We start from the raw sequence: 20,634 nt of genomic DNA on the forward strand, positions 1-20,634 counted from the left end.
CCAGCCTCTCTTCAAATTCAGTGCTTTGCTATTCCAAAGTCAGATTTACTTTGAGACCTACTTCTCAGGGATGTTTGATTTTGCATGTGTAGAAGATGAGACCCACCAGACTGCCTGGGCTGATCTATTTTCCCATACAACCATTGGGCACACACTGTGAATGCACAAGAGCCTCTTGCAAAAACAGGCTTAAGTCCCAAGGTATCTTTTGGGACAAGAGAGGCAGGGCATAAACAGGACTGACTAAAGGAGCTTATTTTGCATTTCTGTGCATTGCTATTGTTCCACAATAGTAATTTTTTTAAATGGGGTGGTGGATGCCCTGGCTGGCATCTGGCAGGAATAAGAAATAAAGATTTTTTTTCCCCATTGTGAACCCTTTTGAAAAAAATCTCAGAATAATCTTATGGTTCTTCACAGTAAAGCAGAGAGATGCCCGTGTAAGAGTAGGAGTATTAGCACAACAATATAGCCTGACAGTATCCCATTAATTCCTGTAGGTTCTTCTAAAAGGCAGCAAGGTCCTTGCAACCTACTGTCCAATTGCAAAACAGACTGAAGGTTGTAAGGAACACCTAAACAATCAGGAAGGTCAACTATAGCAGAGTAAGTATGCAAATGCAGTTAAGCTGTTCTTCCCAGGCACCATGTCTGGCAGTTGAAATGTTTGCCTCTTAACTATTTCTTAGTCTTTCTCTCCTTCATGTTTCTTGCATGAAGTAGAAAAAGGAAGTACCAGAAAAGTACACACATAGGTACAGTCACCCTGTCATGTGTCAAATGCTATACTGGAGCTCTAGATGAAGAAGTTGTGCTATTATCACTTGTTTGGTAGTTTCATGCTAAAACCCAGCGGGAGGCCACATGAGGAAACTGAAGGACAAGATCAAAATAATTACTCCTAAACTTCAGCCAAGAGCAGCACATTTCTTTAAATAGTTACAATTGTTAAGCTAGACATAAATCACACAAGCTGGTAGTTTGGTCATGTTTACTGCTTTTAAAATGCACATGTAGTATGTCAGACCGCAAGCAAGAGGGGGTAGAAACAACCATAACTGAAAGCTTGGATATTCCCTTTCCCCTTGCTGAACAATGACATCATTTTTAGGCTTAATAGTCAGCTTCCCCCTCCGCAGTCTGAATTCTTGTAATATAAACAAAGTCACTGATGAGAAGCTAGAGAATTAGCCCTTCAGAACAGGTTCACTGTAGTTAGTTTGGCTAACTGATAATTTGCATCCATTCTATGATTCTGTGATCTCGGCTGGTTTAGAGACTTCAGGTGAGGGATGCTGAAGAAGGTTACAAGATGGTGGCTGTAAAGATACTTTTAAAAACACAGCGGAAGCAGCTAGTTAAAAACTTCGTAGATCTGTGAAGTATTAAGCACAACTGAAACCTTTTTAATTCAAATGTTTTATTAAGCCTAAAGACCTTTTTAAAAAACAAATCTAAAATGTAACAGCATTTGAAGTGTCAAGACTAAACACATTATTTACTGCAGTGACATTAACTGGCAAAAGGCAAATTCAAAACCGCTGTTGAGTATAGAAAATTTCACTGAAGCTGTGAAGACAGGGAAGAACATTAATACAGGGGTTAAAAAATAATCCTGTCCATGAACTACCAGTCAGCACTATGAAATGATGGTTTAGCAGAGCTGAAAAGACTCAATGAGGTTTAATACCAGGCTACTCACAGTGAACTCGAAAGCCTGACACGGCATTAAAAGAACATTTACCAGTTACCAACTACTGACAACCATCTTGAAGAGCATGCTATGTTCTTTAAAGTATCTTATTCAAGAGGAAGATAGAAAATGGGACTTCTATAAACTCTCACAAATTTTGTACATCACTGAGTAGGAAAGTTACTCGGAAGAGCTATCACAAAGGCTACCTTCAACCTAGGGAGTCTAATCTCTCTCAGCTCCTCCCGTACTCAGAGAAGAAAGAGGCTCCTCTGGAGGGTGAGTCAAAGCTCTGAACCAGCCCCCTGAGAGGCCTCTCATTCCTCACTGATTACAGAGGGAACACACAGGAAGATCAGCCCCAATAGACTGAAGTTTGTCTTTCTCATTATACTTCTCCCAACTCAGTAGCTTTTGAGTAAAAATTTAAATAAGCTGCTCTTGCCACAAACCTAGAGCAAGTTAGTTTGGGTTTTGGTTGTTTTGTTGTTTAAGCCCCCCTTCAAGTGCAATCAAAGGTTAGTCAAAGAACAAAACGGAGCACAATACTTAAATGCTGTCAGGAGACTGATTAACTAAAGAAACAGCAGGTTCCACAGGTTTCTAACCATCTTGCTTTACAAGAGAAAACAAACAAAGTAAAATCCCCCAAAAAGCAGGATCACCCATGGCAAAGCATTAGAAACTTTGAAGACACTTGGGTACAGGACTCCGGAAGAGCATCCCACTACTTGTGCTATTTGAAAACTAATGTTATAAAAGGGAGACTTTATTTCACACATTGTTAGACTTGACATGGCAAATTCAATACACCCAAAGAAGGATCAGGACAGGAAGGAGGAACAGCTCATAAAGTTTGAGTCTTCTTTCTACTTCTTTAGTTTTTTAAATACTACCCTGCTTTTCTCTACTTTCCAGTTACATCAAAGTTGCCCTGCACACGATATCCTGCTTATGACACAAGCAGTCCAATGATAAGGACTTAAAAGGTGGTGGTGGGGGGGAAGATAACCCAGGCAACAAGAAGAGACTTTGAACATTTGAGTTCTGTTTCCATGAAATCCATCCCCCCACCCCCCCGCGTAAAAAATAAAGATCGGCCAGGCTCCACCTCTTCAGCCCTCCAATCACCAGGGCCCTCCACATGCTGAACTCTATTCCATTGCCCTCTGAGTTCATTCTGCCTGGTGGTGATGACTGAGTTTCAGAGAAGCTTTCTCAGCAACTCCGATTTTGTTATTGCAATTAAAATGCATGTAAAAACTCTAAGTGCCTGGGTATCAAGCATAAAACTCATGAAACTAGCTTTTATTAATCAAGAAAGGTTGTTACTTTAACAACCGATTCCTAAACAAAGCAACAGTACCTGCTATGTATGAAATACTCCAGCTAGAAAGATTTTCTTTACCTTTGAGAATATTTCTGCTCCTCTGTATTTTTCTGTTCCTTTCTTCTGTTACTCTACTAGGACATGCTAGACTCTTTCATGGAAAATAAACCCATTGTCCTGGGTACCATTCAAACTTAAAACAAAATTGTTATTACATATTACTGGACGGTGACCGTTTGCTCTTCACCTAGCACTTACTGTTGTAGTGCACTTTCTGTCTGAGAGCCTGCAGAAAAACCAGAAGAGACTTTTTTCCCCTTCTGAAATTCTAACATGTTTCTGCTGTTACCTCATTTCTGCTTCCTCCTCCAAAAACATGTAACAGTGACAAATACGTACAACAGCAGAATATCCCATCCTTAATTACAAAAGCCACTCTGAGAAATCATTCCAATAAATCAGAAAAAAATTATTTAGTAAAAACCTGTACAGATATATTAAGTTTCTAATAATGGACCCAGAAAGATTCCTTAATTATTTTAATGAGAAAACAAGGTCTCAGAGAATTAGCTAAACTGCGTCTGAAACACACATTAAAGGATCTGCAAACAGGGAAAGTCTCATAGCCCAAAAGGCTTTGCTTCTTCAGAATGAACCAAGAGTTTAAGTGAAAGTTTTACAGGAAATGAGACACATTAAAGCCAAGACAAATAAGAAGGCAAAAAGAGTCACCATCCAAGTTACTTCTAGAATCTTTAGCCACGCTGATTAAAGTTTTATCTTTTGCCTTTTGTTAATTTGTTTTGCCCTATGACCACCTCACTTTCTCACATAAAGCGGCAGCAAAAAAACCTTCTGGTAACGTAAATGCAACTTAATAGCTATAGAATCTTGACTGAGTACTGGGGAACATTTCATATATGAAACCTTAAAACTACACAAAATACACAAACTTAACCTGATGTAGGTACAAAGGTAATTTTTAGAGAGATTTTTGGCTTATGCTAATCACTTATGCAAGTCTGGATACAAATCTTGCAAGATAAACAACCTCCAATGTTGTAGTTCCCAAGGCAAGTAATAAGATGAATAGAAAGGTTTCAGAAGGGAAAAAAAATTAAGTTGTAGGCCAGCCTGCAACTCATGGCTAGGCTTCAAGATTAGCACTGGTTTGAGAACAGCAGCTTAGAAGGTGAGAAAAAACAGAATCCCCTTTCTTCTTATTCAATGTTTCCAGATGGTAATCAGCATAAAGCAAATCATGCTGTTCCTTCAGAGAAAAAACACAACACAAAAAACAAACCAAACCCACATTCCTGAGAAATGCACAAGATATTCAAAGGTTACCAGGCCCCAAAACAGACCTATGCTAATATGCTGTATACAGAAACAGGAGTAACATTCTCAGTAGTTTATCATCCCAGCCTTACTAGGACATTGTCTTGCTATTCTGCAGGTTGTCAACCATTTCAAACAAGTTTATGAATAGCAAGCTCGTCTTTGGTCAGAACACAGGCTCACCCAAGTTTTGTTGCATGTGCAAGGGCTGAAAAAAGCATTTTTACTTTGATCACTAATGCACTTTTTGAAGTTATCAAGGCACTAACACAGGTCAAAATTAAATGCATTTAACTACTTAGAAGAAACATATGAAATGTGACACTTTGTGACCTAAAAAGGAGTACTGCTATATATAGCCAGTTCTGGGAAAAAATTCAGCCTGTCCCTCCCTGAGAGGACTTCACTGCTACCCTAGCCTCAATAGCTTAGAAAAACCTCAAACAGTAACTTGGGACATGTATGCACAGTACAATCACAGAAGACAAAATGCCCTAGAGATAAGACAATGGCATAGCAGACGCCATAAGCCTGACTTTTTAGTTATGACAGTTATTCAAACAACACTGAAGGAGAGCTCAAAGGCTACAACCTGCCTGCCATAACCAGGTCTGTGTTGCATGTATGTAGAGGATTTTTTTTTACTGTGGCCATTAGCACAATCAAGAAGGGAGAGTGCAGGAATCGCCTTCAATACTAGAATGCAAGTCTCAGGAGTGTGGAATGACTTTTAGTATTCACTCCATTGCCCTTGGGAAGAGTAAAGGCTGACGCACAGCCACTTCACAAATGCCCTTCCACATAATCATTAGCAGCAGATTTTAAGATGTAGTAAGCTTCCTCAATTCTTCTGGTCCTTCAGAATACTGAAGGATTCTCTACTGTTCCGCACTTTGAGTGATCATGTACAATAAAAGAGGGCTGGGCAAGTGTGAAGTGTTATTTGCTCAGAGTATTTATATACTACAATTGTCCTGCACTGATTTAAGTAACAACTTTTTCCAAAGAAATAGAATGAGATGTCTATTGTAGTCCAAGCTGAGCATTACAAAACAAAAAAGTTGCATCGTGAAGTATTACAACTAAAAAAAAAATACTGTCTTTCATACAAATTTAACACTGCAGTCCTGCTTGAGTGATGAAATTGAGCCAAAGAACAAGTAGTAATGTGAATTTGACCATGCAGGTCAACACAGACAACCTAAAATTTTTATTATGAGTGTTACTCCAAGTCACCCTGACACCCCCTCCTGCCCACCATGTTCTTCCTGAAAACATATTAAAAAATCATGTCTGACAAATCAGTACATAACTGCACAAGAAACAGATTCTTCAGTTTAACTGAAATACTGTTTGGGCCACTGTTCATTATCAGGCTGAACATTTAAATATAGTTTTTCATCACAACTCAGTGCTGAAAACCTGGTAATTCTGTCCACTGAGATGAGAGTTTATCCTGCACTGTTCTGTTTAACAAGCTATGTCTTCTGCTAAAGGAACGTGAGTAACTTTTAACTTTTTTTCTTATGCTAGTGTACACTTTAACAGTTTTCCCTAACGTTCTTAGTTCAAAAATGAGAAACAGTGACAGTTATCACACATTTCTTGACAAATAGGGGAAAGTGATATACTACAGTAAAAGGGATCCTTGGGTAAAATAAATACAATTGACAAACTTCAGAAGTTAACATTAAAACGTTGAACATGAAAATATTCTCTTGCTTACCGAAAATTTCTCCATTTTTGGCAAATTCTGTCACAAGGTACAACATGCTTTTGGTCTCCATCACCTGTTGATGGAGAAATTGCACATGAGATTGTTTGCGGGAAGAGCAAAAAGCAAACACACACCCAAATGGATATTATTTTCATCATTCTCTTCTGCTAAAGATGTGAAAGTCTTTGCCTTGCACATATTGTTATCACAATCTTTCACATCATTTTTTCAAGTTACCTCAACAATTTCAAGGGGAGCATCTGCATGCTAAGCACAAGGATAAGCTTTAAATACTTCATAAAGCCAGTGTACAGAGAAGGTGGTGGATAGGATTCTCAGCTACAAGTGACTAACACAAAATGATAGTATCCTCAGCAGCTAGTTTAAAGACTTTCCTTTAAGGAATCAGCCTAAAGTAATTCCCTTGCTCAACTTTTCTAACATGCTGATGGTTGATGCTTGGGAAAGACTGGGAAAGACTGGGAATAATACTGACTTCTGTTACCAACAGTTCTCTAGTTATAGAAAGAAAAAAAGAAAAAACAGATGAGCGTCAGTCTTAAAACCTGGCAAAGTTCAGGTAAAAGCACCACATCACAGGATCCCATTGTACAATCTGACAGTACAGCTACAGAACTATCATATCCTCAATATATCCTCTGGAGGGGAGAGAAAAACACCCCCAAACTCCAAGCATCTTCTACTTCTGGTAAGTTCCAGCTTTCCTATTACAAGAACAGGCTACTCACAATTCAAAAATGTGGGAGGCTGGAAGGAATAGAGGTAGATAAACAGGAAAAAAGGAGAGTAAGGGGAAGACTTCAAACTTTTCCACGAACAGTTGTTCATGGCCTTGAACAGAAGGATTTCACCTAACAATTCAAAATTCCATACTTCCATGATGTAAGTTGGGAAAAGGCAGCCCAGTCGGTTATCTTGCAGCTTTCTTCCTAATGATCTACTCCTCAATTGCTTAAACAGCTCCTTAGGAATGCATTGTACAAATAGCATAATCAAAAGATACACTGAAAGTGAAAAATCCTCTACTTCAAAATAGAAGTCATTTAGGACTTCCCTTCAGTACAATACAACAATTTCAACACCCAACACATTTTGAGCCTATTTCCATAACCACAGTAAAATAGTTCAGCCTGAGCTGTCTGTGGACAAGACCCTCTTGAATTTGATTTTTGCATTTTATTTATGCACAAGCTTGAAAGTACTAGAAGAATGCTCACAAATAAACTCTTTTTAGAGGAATACTTTAAAAAAAAAGGCAAATCCTGAAAGACATAGTTATAAAAACAGCAGAATTACCAAAAAAATGACAAGCCAGCAGACAGAACAAGATGGCAGTTCTTCAGTCTCTCCTGCACCCTTGTTTAATACTACAACAGCTGAGCATATTATGACTGAAATGTCTGTATCTGGAAGGCAAAACAGTTTGGAAAGACTGTTTTAAACCAACATTTGGAGACAGGAAGCTGCAACAGCCTGTGGATTACATATATATGGAACCATTCTTAATCAAGCCAAGATTGCTACCTTCATTACCTAACTTCGACAATCCTCAGTAGTTCCTTGACATGAGACAATTCAGAACCTTGTAGTGTGGGCACATTATACAAGCAAACTAGTGAGACAATTTGATTAAAGGCTATTTTAAAAATAAACTCACCTATCTACCAAATGCATTTATAACAAGCCAATCCCTTAATAGTAAAGGAGTAAGCACTACATAACAATTACCCTCCTCGTCAAGTGATCTTGCTGATCTCCAGACTTAATTTAACTATTCTCAGACTCGAGACTACCATTTTTGTGTTTTGTCATTCATTCAGAAGGAATTGTGGTAGATATTACTCAAACTAATTAGAAATTTAACTCCCTAAGGTCTGCCTCTACTTGGTGAATCGGTATTCTAAAAAGGAAGTGCCAGTCTGTTTCCCATAAGATAAAATTAAAGCTAAAGTAGTCAAAACCAGGATCTTCATCTTTATTCACCAGGACAACTCCAACACCATAGGTCCAAGTCCTTGTTCTCACATTGCCTTTATAGATGTTGTCAGATGAACTTAAATTCAAAGTTTGGTTTTAGCATGCACAAATCTTCATTTGTTTGTTGAGCTAGGTTTATTTGAAACAAGCAAGAGAGTATCTCAGAAGCACCACGTGATTTGTTAAACAGAACACTAACAAACAGACCCCAAAGGGAATATTCTCAGGAAAGCCTTAAAAGCAAGAGTTAACTGAAGCAGAAATGCCAGCAGCTTCAGACATTTTACCATATGCTAGCAGGAACAGAAAATGGAACAGAAGAGAAACAATGTAAAACAAGCCTACATTTTCCTATACAAACTATGCACACTAAAAAAAGTCACAAGTAAAAACCTTCAAAAGCTTTCATTGTCTGCAATTGTATGCGTTATCACAAGTGTAGGTTTATCTGTTGTGTAAACACACATTGTTGTACCATACTTATTCATCCTTTATATTATAAAAGGATGCATTCAATTCCACAACATACATAATTCACTTTAGGATAAATATCCATTTGTCCATATCCACAGCAGAAGTGAAATGCAAGATGCCAACAAAAATAAATCCAAAGAACAGTTATCCATCTCCTAGTAAATGCACTTCAAGATAAAGTGTTTGGGAACCTCTTGCTTGGTGCATGCATTTACATCACAAGCACATCTGCAGAATCTGGATTTATGTATCCTCATGTCTTACCTTTGGATAAGAAAAAAGGCTGCAAGTGCTCCTCAACCTGCACTCTGAGCCAAGACTCAACTAAAGAAAACCACTATATCCACTAGCAGATCCTCCCAGCTAGTACTCACTGTAGACACACGATGCTGAATATTCCTACCCTGCTCTAGCTTACATAGTACCTTGTCTACTAACAGACAGCAAAGTCTCATCACCAGGTATTTCCAACTCGGCTCTTTCACTAACATAAAATTTACAACCTTCTGTGTGTTTTAAGCAGACTTCAGGTACACTTGAGTATCTAACACGGCCATAATTGGTACCATAGAATGAAAAAGACCACAACTGATGTACTTGCAAAAAAGTTAAAACACTTATCCAATGCAAATCAAGTCCAGAAAAGCTGAGTTTGTCATGGACTGGTGATCTGCCAGAAGTCACTGGTGTAGAGCGAACTCTTCATACAGGAGCAAGATAGAGGGGGGAGAAGGGAAAAAAGACACTGCTAACCATACCTGGTACAGCTTTATAATGTGTGGGTGATCAAGCATTTTCATTATCTGCACTTCTCGGTAGATCTTCTCCAGATTCACAGCATCCAGCTGAGATTTGTCAATAATTTTTATTGCCACCTGCAGACAAATAGCGAAAGTGAGATTAAAACTCCCCAACATTTTCCTCATTAGTTTATCCTTCTTATAAAGGGAATAATGCAACCCCAGATAACTGGGGGTTTTCTTCTAGCTCAGAAATACACATCCCACACTTAAAAGTACAGCAGCACAACATTAAACACATCAGTAGTCCCACTAAGTGGCTGCAGGACTATCACCTACACCAGCATGTCAGAAAAATAAAGTTTTACAAGAAACAGAAGACACAGAACAGGTGATGGAGGCCAGTGCTCCAATGAACCCAGGTACAGAATGCTCTTATATCAGTAGCAGGTGGGAACAACTGAGGACCCTTCATGAAGCAGTGTTGTAAAGACAAAAATCTGCTTAAAAAGCCTAATGGCATCCATTTCTGGAGTCAAGGTAGCAAATTTGAATCCCACAAATGCAAAATGATATTTTAAAAGAAAAACGGTTGGCTCAAGACAAATAATCAAAACATGGTGGATCCATGTAGTTTCAACTGTTACATGCTTATTTTAACTGTAATTAATATGCTACTACATAAGGACATCTGCAGCTCATCCGTTCAGGGAAAAAACTGTACAGATATATTTGTCAGTCAAACCTTGCAAACTGATCTCAATTAGTTTAGAAAACAGATCCTGGTCCTATTGACCTTGTTTTTAGCCAATACTGCAATGACAGATAACTACAGATGCTTAGGAGACTAAAAATCAAGAAGAAAGAAAAATATAGCTGCTATAAAAACCATGCAAAGGATAACAATACTAAAGAGTTTTGAATATCTAAATGGTGTTTATTCACCCTGAATATCACATTATTAATGCTGAAGCCGGAGCAAAACAATATAAGTCACACAAATGCTTCCAATTATAACTGCATTTCACAAACTATTGAACTATAGAAGACAGCTGCTATGCAGGAGACAAAAATCCACAGGAGGTGAACCTCATTATCTCCAGTAAGGCTGATTATGGACCCACCTGAATTCAGAATTAACTATTTATTGACTTCATTTCAGTATGCTTTTGCTTGATAACCTCTTCAAAAGTCACTTGTCTTCCCCAACCACCAGAAAAATAAGATTCTGCTATGAGTGAATAAACTGATCTAGCCTTGTAATCAGTGAAAAGTTGTTTTTAAGATGCAGGATGCACTCTTACACAGCTGAAGCAGAAAAAGACTATTTTCCAAAGCAAACAAACAACTTTTAAAAACTTTTTTTTTCCAAAAGATAGGTGTGGTTTTTTTTTTTAAACAACGTCCAATTAATGTAGAACTTACTGAAACTAGATTTATCAAAAACCAATACACATTTATAAGAATAACAATATATACAGCCATTAGACAGAAAACAAGATAAAAGGTTCACATCCCACAACATTTTCACCATTAATCACACGTTACTCCATAGCCTTTATTATTCAAAACATAACAGTGGACACGTTGGAAGAAGCGGTACCCAAAATGGTATTCAACCACTCCACACTGCCCTCCTCCTCCCCAGCTCTCTGCAATTTTCTTCTATCCTATTATAACATACAGCAATTTAGGTGATCCGGATGCCTGATCTTTTCAAAACATGCTTCCCCTGTTGTCTTCTGCTATTTGTATTTACAGCACTCTCCAGAATGCATCTACTCTGCCCTCTTTCACATTACACTATATTGCACACTGAGAAGCATACAGGAACAGTGATGCTCAGGAGGCAGGTCCTGAAAGATTACAAATCTCCCTTTGAAAACTTCTGTCTTTTGACTATGAAGACACTATCTCTAAACCATGCAAATAAAACATGTGGATCACCTGCTTCTGCTCCTATTTGCTACCCCCTCATCCTATTCCCATTCCTTCCAATTACAACATTAATTTGCTGTCTTACACTTGGTAAACGTAGAAAACTTGATAAATAAAGGCCTGGCTTCACACGTGCAAGGAATAAGGGACAGGCAAAAGAAGAACAGTAACATGCATGGGACTGGACTATCCAAATGCATACTTCCCACTTGGTCTTGCCAGACTTACACTCCCTTTGACTACTCCCTACAGCAATTGCTCATTCTCTCAGCAGGTCCCCTTTCACTCACTCATAAAGGCAGAACAGCAAGCTGCTTCCTTATTTGGTCCGATTATATGCCATGTGGCAGCAGAGGATGCAAACAATCACTCATGCAGCTTAAGAAAAAACACCACACAAAAACCATACCTCTCCCTGGCCTAATTTAAGATCACACCTAATAAAACGACTTCTGGTTATTTTTTTTTTTTTTGCAGGCACAATTTATTAGCCTAGGAAGAAATCACTTCACTAGAAAGTTACAAACTGTCAAAGCAATCAAACCAAACCACTAAAGCCAGGCCAAATTCTTAAACATCAGGAAATATTTATTAAAAACAGCCCATGTGTCACATTTCTCTCCTTCTAGTTTATTTTATACCATCTCTCTGGAATCAACCAGAGACACAAGGTGGTTTCTCCTTCATTCTCCACATCTATCCCAGTTTATACCCTTTATTTGGGTGACCTCCAGATTTAGGAGGAATGGAGCCCACTATTTTTTATTTACAAACCAATGAAAAGATTAATCTGTAGCAATCTTGCATTCCTATCACAAAGCAGTAATACATCTTTCAGTCAAGCAACAAGGTATCTCCAGTCTTGGATAGGTCAGGTGTTCAGGAAAGTCTAAATGCCTCCTTCATTGATCTAGAATAATGCAAAAAAATCCTGCTGCATTTTTTTGGTATTTAAAGTTTAATGGCAATCTAATTAGAATAGCGATTTACACAGTCAGCATCCCTCCTTCCCTGGCTCCAGTTCATTTAATTTCACCTTACAGTCACTGTGCTTTTTCTCCCTATAGTTATGCATTTTACGAAGCTCTCTTCAAATGCAAGCAAAAAAATACAGTAACTTTCTCCCATTTACTCTACTTGCACATAGGAAATGTATGCAGTACAGAAAAGCTAATAAAAGCAAAGCTATACAGGGCTTCAAAGAAAAGAGGTTAGGTCTTGCATAGAAGAGGAAAAAAAAGTGAAACTGCAAAGCAATAAATAAGGGGGATTTGGACAATCTGAAAAAAAAACCCCAACCAAAAAACCCAACAGCAGCCTGCTCTCTGGGCCTCATGCTGAACCTCTGTTTATCTATCCATCACACTATCATCAGTTTGATTAGCACAAATATTTATACTTCCTTCTTCTATACTTCTCACCCCCTCCTAGTGGGGAGGGGGAGAATTCTGCAACTGTATAGCTTGCGAGTGCTACTTTTTCCAGTGAAGCTTGACTCCCATCACCTTACCCTAGTGAAAAATCTAGCTTTACAAGTACACAGACTCTTGGCGTTTTTTCCAGTATAGTTTGGCACTTCCACAGTTTGCTTTTAAATTTTGAGTATTCCTTTTACTGAAAGTACAAATATTTCAAATACAGCCTGTTACCACTTCCTATCTACAAGTGTCTATGTTGCCAACTTTCTCCAGAGATATCAGGCATTATTCTGAACATTGCAGTTCCTAGCTTGTAACACCCGCAGAGTTCCACCAAAAAAAAAAAATCAGTTCTTAAACTGTTTTCCCAGATAACAAAAGTGTCCATTTCCCTAGAAAAACCTAGATTTGTCCTTCTTCAGTTTTAAAGATTAAATACTTACATTTCCACTTCAGTTTCTTAATAATCAGTGCCTACTGCAGTTTCATGTTTGCCAAGGTTAATAAGACTATGCAACTATATAATCACTTCAGTTACTAAAAAGTAAGTAATGTTATATAAAATAAAAATGTGCAGAAGACATTTTTCATCTTTCCTTGGTTAAAATCCTTGAACAGATCTTACTTCTGAGCAATAACCAGTAAAATTTCATTAGAGGAAAGAAGCATTTAAAAAAATAAAAAAAGAACGGGTCATATAAATTTGGGAAGCATGGCTACAAATCCTGCTACAACCTTCACTACACTTTCTGGCCAAGAACAGTGCTTCATGTTCCGATGTTTCCTACTTTCTTCCTTTTCCAGAAGTTTCCTATCCTATCACCTTGCTGCATGAATTTAGAAATACAACAATTCCCAAAGACTGTTGAAAGACTGAAACCAAATCCTTCTTCTGAAAGTGTGGGAGCAAGAAGGTCACACATTTCTTGGAGCAGAACGGCTCCAGAAAAATCCTCTTTCAATAGTTTTGAAACATTTCCTTACCTCCCTATACCACAAGTAAAAAGTGATCGTAGATTTAGAACAAGTCAGAAGGTAAACGCTCCACAGAAGCACACAGTAACATTCTGTATTGTCTATACAATTTTGGGAGTAGGTGGGTGATTATAACACTAACGTATCACTGATGAAAGTATTCTGCATTTATAGCTTTTGAGTCTGAAAAGATCTGTTTTGTTTACACACTGGGCATTCAGGTACAACAATGCATCAAGGACATGGATGAACACTTCCACAAAAAATTTATGAAGATACCTCCAGATAATAATGACAGTATTAATAAAATGCTCATTATTAAGTCAGTTAATACTGAACTTCTGCAGGCAACTATGGAGCTAGAAAAATTGTTATATGTGACTTTGCAAATGTTGAAAAACAAATTGGTTTGGAGCACTACAGAATGAGCCACTGTCTGAGCAGGTTGGTACCTCTGTCATCACATTAAGAGATGCATTTTGTGCTGCTACATCCGCAATCTGTTAAAAAAAAGACAAACGACTTCTTTAGCTAGATCATTCAGTTGACAGCTATCACTAATATATTCATAAAAGTGTGTGTTGTGTAACCACATTAGTTCAATCTCTCAGATATCTGAAATAATTCTAAGCACAGCTCTCCACTAATTAGGAATATCTTATTTGAGATGCAAGAGGAAGAGACGCAAACTAATGAAGAACAAGCTATATTTCCAGTTTAAATAGGGTTTTAGTTTAAAAAAAACAACCACATCAAACCATATTTTGTCTTACAATGTGGAGTTACTCGGTACTATTAATTGGTTGTTTTTGAACACAGAGTCAAAGCGTGTGCCTACTTGAAGGAAAAAATTTTGCTATTTGCAATGCTTGTACAACTCTCAATGTGTATATTATATATACGCACACAGTGGCAGGCTTCTATAGGAGAAGCAGCATAGTAGCAGCTGGCAACCACTGCTTCTACAGTCAAATGCAGATTAGATATCTCAGTCTATTCTGAATCTTCAGTTTTCATGCATCTTGCCAGGGCCATAGAAGATGTAGAGAAAAACCACTTGGAAATACTTAAAATCCAGCAACTTCATAACGATGTGAGAAGGAACAGCGCATTCAACAGCAACAGCTCACTTTTGTCCATAACCTCAGCTGTGTCATGATGACAGGAAAAAGGGAAGTAATTCTTAGAGGTGGGGAAGCTGCTTCAAGATGGGGAAGAGTTTCCTATCTGAAAAGTGTGTTTTGTTCCTGAACATACAGCTTGCTAACAACTACTAGCATCTTGCAGAGATGTTGGAACATCACTTTAACCTTTTGAAGACAGTGCAAAGAGACTGACTGCACACAGAAATGAACTCTCGTTTCTCTTATGACCAATCATTGCCACAGCACAAGCAAACTGACTCTAATTTTTGCTGCTTAAAGACTTAAATTCCAAAATATCTTTGCAACTTTAATGATTTAATTTAAAAATATTAGGAATAGCACACATTTCCTTCCCACTTTTACTAAAGGCCTAGAGAACTGGACTTCGCTCAATCCTCATCTGACATCCGGGAATTGAAACTGTCAAGCAGTGCAGGTGAAATGCTTGTCAAAAAAGATGAGAGGTCTTCTATCCTTCAGCTACTCCAGCTTTCAGTTTTCATTGTTTTTATATTATTCATTTAATTCTCCAACTAGTTTTTAAACACAAACAAACAAAAAAACATAACACACACCCCCTCCAATATGGCCTAACAAATTAACATACAAAAAGGTTTGCCCACATCAGTGCAAGCTTTAAGGTTTCATGCAGGTTACAGAAATTCAAATTTGAGTTGTTAACCCAATACATCCTAAAAGTAGATAAACTACATTAAAATTAACAAACACAACTTCCTGCAGTCTGGAGCAACTCCAGTTTGGATATCACAGATTTAGAAAAGCATTAACCTCCCTTAGGGTGCAGCACATTATGCTCAACCTGATCTACCTGTGAGCTCCCATTCTCTGCATCCAGATATGTGTGTTCCTCCTCCTCTCCCCCTTGCAACAGATCTAGAGAGCCCACAGCTGCAAACAGTTAAATCAGCACCCCGAGACTTTTTTTTTTTTGCAATAGCATCATTTTCCCACTGATTTACTCCACTAACCCAAACTGCATGCTTTATAGCACAGGGAGCTGCTGTGTCCACTTGTATCCTTCACTTTTACACGTACCTAAGCACATTCAGTGGGGCACTCACATCTAAACTAGTATCACATCTTGTACCGGGAGCTGGTAATTTTCAGAGAAAAGTGCAAACCACCTGTAACATACCAGACAGCTAAAAGCATAACTGTGAACCGTAAGGACATATAGTCAGAAGGGTTTCATTTTCATCTGAGGAGCAATGGCTACTATTCTTCTGTAGATGACTAATCCTTAGGGGGTATTAGTTACAGAGTTTTGGGGGTGGGTGGGGAACATGACTCTTTCACACATAGCCTATTCACAAAGACTTTCCTTCATCCTTAAAGTGCGTTGCTTTTTTCCAAGTAGTACCTTCATCTGTTCAGAGAGCTTTTCACTACTGTTCATTATTTCACACGTTATCATATTTCACTAGAAGCAAATATCCATCTTCTTGAACTTTACACTTCCGATTACTTTTGTTCTCTTTTCTTAGTCTCCTCCTTCTGAGGAAAAATTTTGCTTATTTGTGTATGCCTCATTAAGAAAAGTTACCCTAAGATCACAGGATTTCTCAGCAACAGGATAAATTAGCATGGCAGGAAAGCACATGTCATTAACCTAAATGGCAACAAACACACAAACAAGCAGCAAAGCAAAGGTCACTTTCAACCATGTAGCCCCCTCTGGGGCACCCTGTATGGACTGTCATTAAAGAGGGTCATGCACTACCTCTGTTACTACAAATACATATCAATCCCCCATTTTTCTTAACTTTCACACTTCTTTCTGTTTGACTATTTAGTCATGGAAATTGTAGTGTTGCATTAATACAGGACTCAAGTTATGATTTCTGAGTTTGTTTGCATACACCATCTACTACCCTGTCTTATGTGTATCTTCTGCTTCGTGCCTGGTTTCATTTTATTTTCACCTATACTTTGCTAACAATTTATGGCAACTATATTCACTATTTTCAGTTCAAGTTGCAGTTTTATATTCTGATATGTAGGTTTTCCATAAAAAGCATGGATTCTGTACATAATCCATAAGTGCTGACCTTTCAAGGTAATAAGATCCCATCTTTTTTTAATTTGACAGTTACTGGCTAGTCAGAGTTATGTAAAAAAACAGGCAAATATTTTAATAGGTCAAAGCCATATAAAATACAATTTCAAAGTACCAATGCTAAAAAAGCCCAACAACAAACAGGTTCCGAACTTAAAGGGTTCAAATAGGGAGATTCAGAAAAAACTCAGACAAGGAAATAGTCCTTTTTAAAAGGGCTTTCTGAGCAAGTCTCAACAGCAACACAGCACAGATCTTCCCGCAGTACAGACCTGATGGTACACAGGTACAGCCTTTCCAGAACCCAATAAGCTGAATATTCTTCCACTGGAAGTTTAATAAAGGCACAGATGAATGTGAGAAACTAGCAACTCAAGAAATTTAAGCCACAGTTTAGAACAAGCTTGAAATATGAACAGCCTTCCGTCTAGAAACATTAATAAGCAGGACTTCCACTTTACGTGCATAGTGAACTAACACTAAATCGACTGAGGTAGTCCAAACTTGAAGTGCTTATTCAAAGTAGCATTTGGCTAGAATTAATTTCCCCTGACATCACTAGAAGTGATCTTAATAGGGTTCCCCTTCCTCAAAGACCACATAAATACTTCCAACAACTAGCTCAGCAATTAAGTTCCAGATAAACATTCTTGCATCTCTTACTGCAGAATGTCAATGTAGCTGTACTGAAAAATGAAAGACCTTGACACAAATCTCCAACACAGGCAGGTCTGCTGTAAAAATCATGCAGAAGATAAAAAGGCTTCAGACTGGACACAAGGCTCCTCAGAAAAGGAAAGCTGGTTAAAAAAATTCAAGACTGTATTAGAATGCACTGGAATGCAGCAATTTCTTAGGACACATGGAAAAAAATCATACCAGAGTTGGGGAGCTGTTAAGCTCTAAGTTTTCTATAACCTTTGTTATTTTGAACAATACTAAACAAATATACTTTCTAAAATGACAAATAAAAATAAAGATTAAAGCTTTTATCCCCATCACAAAGTCTGCCAAAGAAGTGAGACCTAAAAAGTAAATGACAAATTACTATCTTCAAGTGAAGCGTTTAGAAGTTTGGCATGTGGCATCAAACTTGGGAACAGAACACTAATGCTGCAAGGTCTTCGCTTGGTTCTTCAGTAATAGCAAGGAAGGATTTAAAAATAATTAACAGTTTATTATGAAACTTGAGAAATAAGACAACAAGAGAAAATTCTTTTAATACTTGGGATGCAAAGCTCATCTATCACTGCATGGCCAGAACAATGTTAGCATTGCAGGTTTGTTTTCCTTAACTGAAGTCCAAACTAAAGGCATTTTTCATTCCTGTAAGGAATGATTTTATCACACAAGACCACAGTAACTGAGTAATTGCAGGTCTTTTCAGTTTTTTACCTTGTACTTCAGACAATATTTTAGTAACTTTTGTCTGGTACAGAGCAGCACAGTAAGCTCTTCTTCAGTAAACAATGAAAGCAACCGTAAGAGAGCCTTACAAAAAGCTTACCTCTAGGTGTAGCGACTAAAACAACCTAAGAAAAAAATATAAGAGGAAACTGATCTTTCAAAGCCATTACTCTCATCAGATACCTGTTTTTAAAAAGTGAACATGACGACATTTTATCCACGCAGACTTACAATCATTTTTGTTTTAGGTAAAGCGTAAGATATTAACAATCTACAGGCTAGTAATCACCGGGGAACATACATGGGGGGGCGGTTAAACAAAGAGACTAAAAATGGTTGAATCCGGTTAACTGGCAGGATGATGTATTGAAGAATTCAGGAGACACAGACACACAAAAGTTCCTTTGCTAAAGCAGATTACCGAGGTAGAAAGACTGATTATCCGCAAGTATTGGCCAGGTCAGGAAACCGTAAAATATTCAGGACATGAAAGCAGGCACAACACAGAAAGTTATCACTATCTGATGGCTACGCTCACGAATTAAGCCAACAGCTGCCCGCCCCCTGCACCCTCCCAACCTGAGCATCCTCACTCTGACAGCAATACACCGTCCGTGGCCTGAGCCACCGGGGCACCCCGCTACGGCCAGACTAGGAGGCATTACCACTGCCCTTGCCAGGGAGATGAAAGCAAGAAAACAAACAAGAACGGCGGCCAGGGCTCCTGCTCCAAAGCCTGCCCGCTGCCGAACACCTCGAGTAAATAAAATATCGCCCCCCCTTCCCCCCCCAGAGGAGGCTCCGGTACTGGAAGGGACAAAAGCAGTAAGCAGCCTGCAAGGGCGCTGCTGCACGCCCCCGCCGGGCCACCCAGGCCACCCCCAGTAAAACCCCAGCTCCTGAGCAGAGCCCCACAGCTCTGAGGCCAGCTGCCCGCCCCCCGCCCCGCAGCCGAGCCCCGTAACCCCAACGCCAGCCGCCCCCCCCCCCACGCCCCGCCGAGCGGAGCCCCTACGGCCAGCTCCCCCCAAACCCTGCAGCAGCGCCCCGCGGCCCTACGGCCGCCGCCCCCCCCGCCCTGCGCGCACCTCCCAACCCCGAGAGCTCCCGCGCCTGCGGGCACCCGAGTCCTGCCGCCCAACGCCCGGCCGGCCGAGGCCCGGGGGGCGCGGGAGGCGCCCGGCGGCGCGGCCGAGCTAGGCCGGGGCAGGGGGCGACCGCGGCCCCCGCCGTCGCGTCTCGCCGTGCCTCGCCTCACCTCGCTGCGCGTGATGCGGTGCCGCGCCAGCTTGACCACGGCGAAGTTGCCTTTGCCCAGCGTGCCCTCGATGTCGTAGAAGCCGACGCGAACGGGCCCGAGCCCGCGGGGCAGCAGCGGGGGGGGCCGCCGGGGCTCGGCCATTACCATGCTGGGCGCGGGGGGGCGGCGGCGGCTCCGGCGCGAGCGGCGGCGGCGGCTCGGGTCTGTCTGCGGCGCCCTGGAGCCGCGCCGCCCCGCCCCGCCCCCTCCGCCCTCCTCCACCAACCGCGCGTCACAGCGCGCGTCAGCGGAGGCGGGGCCTCGCCATGGCAACCGCGGCCACCGCGGCGGGCGGGCCGGGCCGGCCTCCCCTCCCCGCCCCGGCGGCCTCCGCCGCGGCACGGTGGCGGGTCCGCGTGGCGCTCGCTGGTGCTCCAGGCCCTCCTGCGCTGCCGTACGCCTGCCCTGCCCTGCCGCGTGCCCCCTCCCCGCACCCTGCTCCAGGCTCCTCCGCGTTGTCGTGGGGATCCTCTCCCCAGCTGTGCCCCCCCCCCCGGCTCCGCCTCTGCACTGCGGCCAGGGAAAAGCTCCCCCTCGTGCTCTCAGCTCTGCCGCCCCTCGCACCTGCGCGCACAGCGTGGCTGTTGGAGAGGGGGTGAGGCCACCAGGAGCTCCTCGTTAGCAGGACGAGGAGAAAGGACGAGGAGAAAGGACGAGTCCGCCCCAGGTGTCTCCCCAGCCCTGAATCAGGGTCTCCATGGCCCCAAGGGTGCAGTAAGAGCTTGGGCTGCCGCACCTGGATCAGAGACCCTGTGGGCACTCTACATAGTTTCCTGACAGAAATACCCTTTCCCTGGCAGTGAGCAGCATTTCCAGTGGGCCAAGTTATTCCAGATCAGAAAGATGCCTTTTCTTAGTACATCAGCCTCCCAAAATCCCGATCAGCGTTACGCAATACTCACCTTGAGTGCTGTGTGCAGTTCTGGGCCCCACCATTTTAAAAGGCTGCGAAGGTCCTTGAATGCGTCCAGAGGAGGGCAACAAAGCTGGTGAAAGGGCTGGAAGGCATGTCCTGTGAGGAGCGGCTGAGGACTTTGGGCTTGTCTAGTCTGGAGAAAAGGAGGCTGAGGGGCGACCTCCTCGC

General features: G+C 40.8%; 1 protein-coding gene across 2 annotated transcripts in view; it reads right to left on the reverse strand.

Moving 5' to 3' along the window:
• The window catches only part of SIK2 (salt inducible kinase 2), a 59,080-nt gene extending 39,420 nt beyond the window's left edge, over positions 1-19,660 (reverse strand). For both annotated transcript variants that reach the window (XM_076358479.1, XM_076358478.1), the window contains exons 1-3: positions 19,509-19,660; positions 9,309-9,425; positions 6,088-6,151 (exon numbers count right to left, since the gene is read on the reverse strand). In XM_076358479.1, the coding sequence (XP_076214594.1) occupies positions 6,088-6,151; positions 9,309-9,425; positions 19,509-19,658 (331 nt within the window). In that variant the 5' untranslated portion in view covers positions 19,659-19,660. The remainder of the gene's footprint in view (positions 1-6,087; positions 6,152-9,308; positions 9,426-19,508) is intronic.
• Positions 19,661-20,634: the final 974 nt, after the last annotated feature.

This window comes from Aptenodytes patagonicus, chromosome 23 (genome assembly GCF_965638725.1).
Source record: "Aptenodytes patagonicus chromosome 23, bAptPat1.pri.cur, whole genome shotgun sequence".
Taxonomy (NCBI): Eukaryota; Metazoa; Chordata; class Aves; order Sphenisciformes; family Spheniscidae; genus Aptenodytes; species Aptenodytes patagonicus.